At 35.0% G+C, this 6065-nt stretch overlaps 1 protein-coding gene across 1 annotated transcript in view; it reads left to right on the forward strand.

The window, feature by feature from the left end:
- The window catches only part of LOC106474029 (small conductance calcium-activated potassium channel protein-like), a gene marked incomplete at its 5' end in the record, with an annotated part of 15995 nt that extends 13413 nt beyond the window's left edge, over positions 1–2582 (forward strand). Inside the window, one exon of the mRNA XM_013934714.2 lies at positions 2076–2582. Coding sequence (XP_013790168.1) covers positions 2076–2402 — 327 coding nt within the window. The remainder of the gene's footprint in view (positions 1–2075) is intronic.
- Positions 2583–6065: the final 3483 nt, after the last annotated feature.

Raw genomic sequence — 6065 nt, forward strand, 5'->3', positions numbered from 1 at the left:
GTAAGAACTGTTTATATTGGACTTCAAGTTCCACTTCTAATGTCACATTATGTACTACATACAACAGGACAAATATTACGGGTAAGAACTGTTTATATTGGACTTCAAGTTCCACTTCTAATGTTACATTATGTACTACATACAACAGGACAAATATTACGGGTAAGTACTGCTTGTATTGGACTTCAAGTTCCACTTCTAATGTCACATTATGTATTACATACAACAGGACAAATATTACGGGTAAGAACTGCTTATATTGGACTTCAAGTTCCACTTATAGTTTCACATTATGTACTACATACAACAGGACAAATAGTACGGGTAAGAACTGCTTATATTGGACTTCTAGTTCCACTTCTAATGTTACATTATGTACTACATACAACAGGACAAATATTACAGGGTAAGAACTGTTTATATTGGACTACAAGTTCCACTTATAATGTTACATTATGTATTACATACAACAGGAAAAATATTACGGGTAGGAACTGTTTATATTGGACTTCAAGTTCCACTTCTTATGTCACATTATGTACTACATACAAGAGGATATAAACAAGTATTAAATAATACACCCTGGTGGTTCTGTTCATAACTAAAACGATCTCATAGAAAGATGTTTGATTCATGATAATAGAAATATATCCTACGATCAACACACAAAAATACTCTGTGACACTTTAATAGTTAACATTAGGACATCGTTTCATCACTTCTGCTTGTGTTTCTCACACGAATTGAGCACTAGCACTAATAGTTTCATAACATAAGGCTCTAGGAGTATTCAATAACTCTATTTCTACACTAGCACTAATAGTTTCATAACATAAGGCTCTAAGAGTATTCAATAACTCTACTTCTACACTAGCACTAATAGTTTCATAAGATAAGGTTCTAAGAGTATTCAGTAATTCTATTTCTGCACAAGCACTAATAGTTTCATAAGATAAGGCTTTCAGAATATTCAGTAATACTATTTCTGCACTAGCACTAATAGTTTCATAACATAAGGCTCTAAGAATATTCAATAACTCTATTTCTACACTAGCACTAATAGTTTCGTAAGATAAGGTTTTAAGAGTATTAAATAACTCTATTTCTGCACTAGCACTAATAGTTTCATAAGATAAGGTTCTAAGAGTATTCAGTAACTCTATTTCTGCACTAGCACTAATAGTTTCATAAGATAAGGCTCTAAGAGTATTCAGTAACTCTATTTCTACACTAGCACTAATAGTTTGTAAGATAAGGCTCTAAGAGTATTCAGTAACTCTATTTCTACACTAGCACTAATAGTTTCGTAAGATAAGGTTCTAAGAGTATTCAGTAACTCTATTTCTGCACTAGCACTAATAGTTTCGTAAGATAAGGCTCTAAGAGTATTCAGTAACTCTATTTCTACACTAGCACTAATAGTTTCGTAAGATAAGGTTCTAAGAGTATTCAGTAACTCTATTTCTGCACTAGCACTAATAGTTCCGTAAGATAAGGCTCTAAGAGTATTCAGTAACTCTATTTCTACACTAGCACTAATAGTTTCGTAAGATAAGGTTCTAAGAGTATTCAGTAACTCTATTTCTACACTATCACTAATAGTTTCATAACATAAGGCTCTAAGAGTATTCAATAACTCTATTTCTACACTAGCACTAATAGTTTTATAAGATAAGGCTCTAAGAGTATTCAATAACTCTATTTCTACACTAGCACTAATAGTTTCATAAGATAAGGTTCTAAGAGTATTCAGTAACTCTATTTTTAAACTAGCACTAATAGTTTCATAACATAAGGCTCTAAGAGTATTCAATAACTCTATTTCTGCACTAGCACTAATAGTTTCATAAGATAATGCTCTAAGAGTATTCAGTAACTTTATTTCTACACTAGCACTAATAGTTTCATAAGATAAGGTTCTAAGAGTATTCAGTAACTCTATTTTCAAACTAGCACTAATAGTTTCATAAGATAAGGCACTAAGAGTATTCAGTAACTCTATTTTTAAACTAGCACTAATAGTTTCATAACATAAGGCTCTAAGAGTATTCAGTAACTTTACTTCTCTTATTCAGACTCAGAATACTGTGTACGAGATCGTCTCTGATATGAACCAACGCCAGGAAACCGTGGAGAAGCAAGTAGCGACACTGGTGGGAGAAATAGAAAACATTCAGGAGCAGATCCGGAACCTCCCGAACATCATATCAATTTTCTTGGCTCAGCACCTGAATGACGGTCTCAATACTGCAGGGAATGGGTGGGAGAATCAGCACACCCACCTCCACCCGGATGGTGTAACGTACCCCAATCGGTCTCCGGTAACTTTAACAACTGGTCAGAATGTCAGAGCGGGGCTGCTACCCCCTCTGATGCCCAAAGCCGGTTCCACAGTCAATTGAAAGTGTCCTTCAATCTTCACACACCTGAAAATAACTAAGACTGGACGTAGATCTATGAAGACATTTTTTTAACAAGGTCCGATAACAGTTGATTTGTCTACTTTACTTTTATCTAGGAAGTCCAAAATCCGTTGTGTTTTTCTACAATCCAGCAAGGAACAGCCGCTATGACTAAAAGAATGGTCAACATAGAAATGTATTGATAACGTGAAAGTTATCCTAATTTTATAAATTCAACATAGTTTATCGCGTCACGTGGTTTTTGGTATGTGTCTAAATTCACTGTGGCAAGGAGAACATTTATTATCAGAGATCCACCTAATCTCGTGCCGCGTCACGTGGGTTTTGGTAGGTGTCTAAATTCACTGTAACAAGGAGAACATTTATTATCAGAGATCCACCTAATCTCGTTCCGCGTCACGTGGGTTTTGGTAGGTGTCTAAATTCACTGTAGCAAGAAGAACATTTATTATCAGAGATCCACCGAATCTCGTTCCGCGTCACGTGGTTTTTGGTATGTGTCTAAATTCACTGTGGCAAGGAGAACATTTATTATCAGAGATCCACCAAATCTCGTGCCGCGTCACGTGGGTTTTGATGGGTGTCTAAATTCACTGTAGCAAGAAGAACATTTATTATCAGAGATCCACCAAATCTCGTTCCGCGTCACGTGGGTTTTGATAGGTGTCTAAATATACTGTAACAAGGAGAACATTTATTATCAGAAATCCACCAAATCTCGTGCCGCGTCACGTGGGTTTTGATGGGTGTCTAAATTCACTGTAGCAAGAAGAACATTTATTATCAGAGATCCACCTAATCTCGTGCCGCGTCACGTGGGTTTTGGTAGGTGTCTAAATTCACTGTAGCAAGGAGATCATTTATTATCAGAGATCCACCTAATAAACATGAAATATATTCGTCCTTCTGCAAATCTGATTTATTCTTAGCGTCAAGTAATTTTGTTAGTGAGTAAAGCGCCCTCTTGTAAAGGTATTTGATTCCAGGACTACTCTGTTAGTGATGTTAATAAATTTAGGATATCTAGACGAGAATGAGAGGAATGCACTTCCGGCTGGTGATCAGTTAAAAGTGTTTGACTCACTACAACATCGAACAACACTGTAGTGCAAAGACACATGAAATACGTGTAGAAATCTCACTGAATCTACCTAAGCCTTGAATTACGACACCACGATATTTAAACCAGAATTCTGTGTTGTATAACACTTACATCCTGATCATTATCTTGATAATTGTTCAAACAATCTTTATCACTCATGCACGATTGTTCTCATTCGAGGCTTGTTCTGTAGCATAAAGAAAGGAAGAAACCGGGTAAAAGGTGCCGTTTCATAATGTAATATTGTATATAGTTTTTAATGTGTCTATTACACACGAGTATTTTGTGCAGCTCCTGAAAAACAAGATCAGCATTGAAAATGTACAGATAATTCGATGCATGTAAAATATGTTTTAAAGTAAAGCTTCTTTCGTTTTGACACATTTTTAGAAATTTGTTAAAATATTTTCAAAGTAAAAATAAAGTAGAACAGTGCACGTGAGAACCGTAGAATGCTCAGTAATAGAGGAGTTGGGGTATTACAAGTGTATAACCTAGGGGACTTGGGGGTATTACAAGTGTATAACCTAGGGGACTTGGGGGTATTACAAGTGTATAACCTAGGGGACTTGGGGGTATTACAAGTGTATAACTCAGGGGACATGGGGGTATTACAAGTGTATAACTTAGGAGACATGGGGGTATTACAAGTGTATAACTTAGGAGACATGGGGGTATTACAAGTGTATAACTCAGGGGAGTTGGAGGATATTACAAGTGTATAAGTTGGGGGAGTTTGGGTATTACAAGTGTATAACTTAGGGGAGTTGGAGGATATTACAAGTGTGTAAGTTGGGGGAGTTTGGGTATTACAAGTGTGTAAGTTGGGGGAGTTTGGGTATTACAAGTGTATAACTTAGGGGAGTTGGGGGATATTACAAGTGTATAACTTAGGGGAGTTGGAGGATATTACAAGTGTATAACTTAGGGGAGTTGGAGGATATTACAAGTGTATAACTTAGGAAAGCTGGAGAATATTACAAGTTTATAATTTAGGGAAGTTTGGGTTTCTAGATAGGCATAATTTCCCAACCTTATTGTGAAGAATAAAAGAATGTGTGTGTGAGGGAAAGAGAATTCTACGTTCTACTTTTGAGAACCAACTTTCACACTAAGTACATTTTAAAGCACGTGTCTTTACTAGTCTAAAGATTGTTCCTAATAAATAGAATATTAATCGTCTTGTGATAAGTCTGCTGGTTTATGTTTTGGTTTTGACGATAATACTTAATTGAACGAGAATTCTGAATAACATCACATTGTAATGGAAAAGCAAAAATATATATGTATATAGATAAGACCCTCGAATCCCCAGTTCGATACACGAACTAAGTGATTATAGTTTTACTGTTATTAGGAAGCCACTAGAATGACTGATTAATCACTTAATCGAAACGATGATACCACCTTACAGAAGGTAAAATACAACTTGTTGTGGGTTAAAATATAAACAATCGGGAGAGAGCTGAAGAACAGACACATTAAATCCTAGTAATGTCACTTAGTGACATCTAGCGATATGTTTAGGTAGTTTAAATACCCTGTGATATGTAATTATAAACATAACACATTAAAACAGTGTCTCTAACTGTGATCTAGGGTTTGTAATTATTCTGTTTTCATATTCATGCTGATCCTACCTAAGAGATTTGATTGTCCAAAGTGAGAACTCCTAGTGCAATACTTTTATTAATAGATATTGAGAAAATAAACATGTTTTTTAGGCTTACTGTCCTAGCATGTGGTGTGACAAATAACCAAATCAACACAACAACAAAGTCTTTATACTTCGCTATATTTCAGCTGTACACTGAATAAAACCTCCGCAGATTATTGCGACTTCCACAAAGAAAATATGATCATTTTGGAAGAAGAATTAGTGTGTGTAAAATATAATAATATTTAAAAGTTATTATACTGGAAAATATACAAGTATTCTTTTAAACAAAAAGTTTTTCTTTTTAATATTACTAATCATTAGAAACATTAGATTCACAGAAACATATTACTTTGTAGTACTTATACAAACTGTCTCACCAATCCTACAACCTTGGTGTCTCGTTAAACTATATATCTTATTACAGCCTTGGTGTCTTGTTAAACCACATATCTTATTACAACCTTGGTGTCTTGTTAAACCACATATCTTATTACAGCCTTGGTGTCTCACTGAAAACAGATATCTTATTACAACCTTGGTGTCTTGTTAAACCACATATCTTATTACAACCTTGGTGTCTTGTTAAACCAGTGGTTTAACGAGACACCAAGGTTGTAATAAGATATCTGGTTTAACAAGACACCAAGGTTGTAATAAGATATGTGGTTTAACGAGACACCAAGGTTGTAATGAGATATCAATATCTTATTACAACCTTGGTGTCTCGTTAAACCACATATCTTATTACAACCTTGGTGTCTCGTTAAACCACATATCTTATTACAACCTTGGTGTCTTGTTAAACCACATATCTTATTACAACCTTGGTGTCTTGTTAAACCACATATCTTATTACAAACTTGGTGTCTTGTTAAACCAT

This window comes from Limulus polyphemus, unplaced genomic scaffold, assembly GCF_000517525.1.
Source record: "Limulus polyphemus unplaced genomic scaffold, Limulus_polyphemus-2.1.2 Scaffold6740, whole genome shotgun sequence".
NCBI lineage: Eukaryota > Metazoa > Arthropoda > Merostomata > Xiphosura > Limulidae > Limulus > Limulus polyphemus.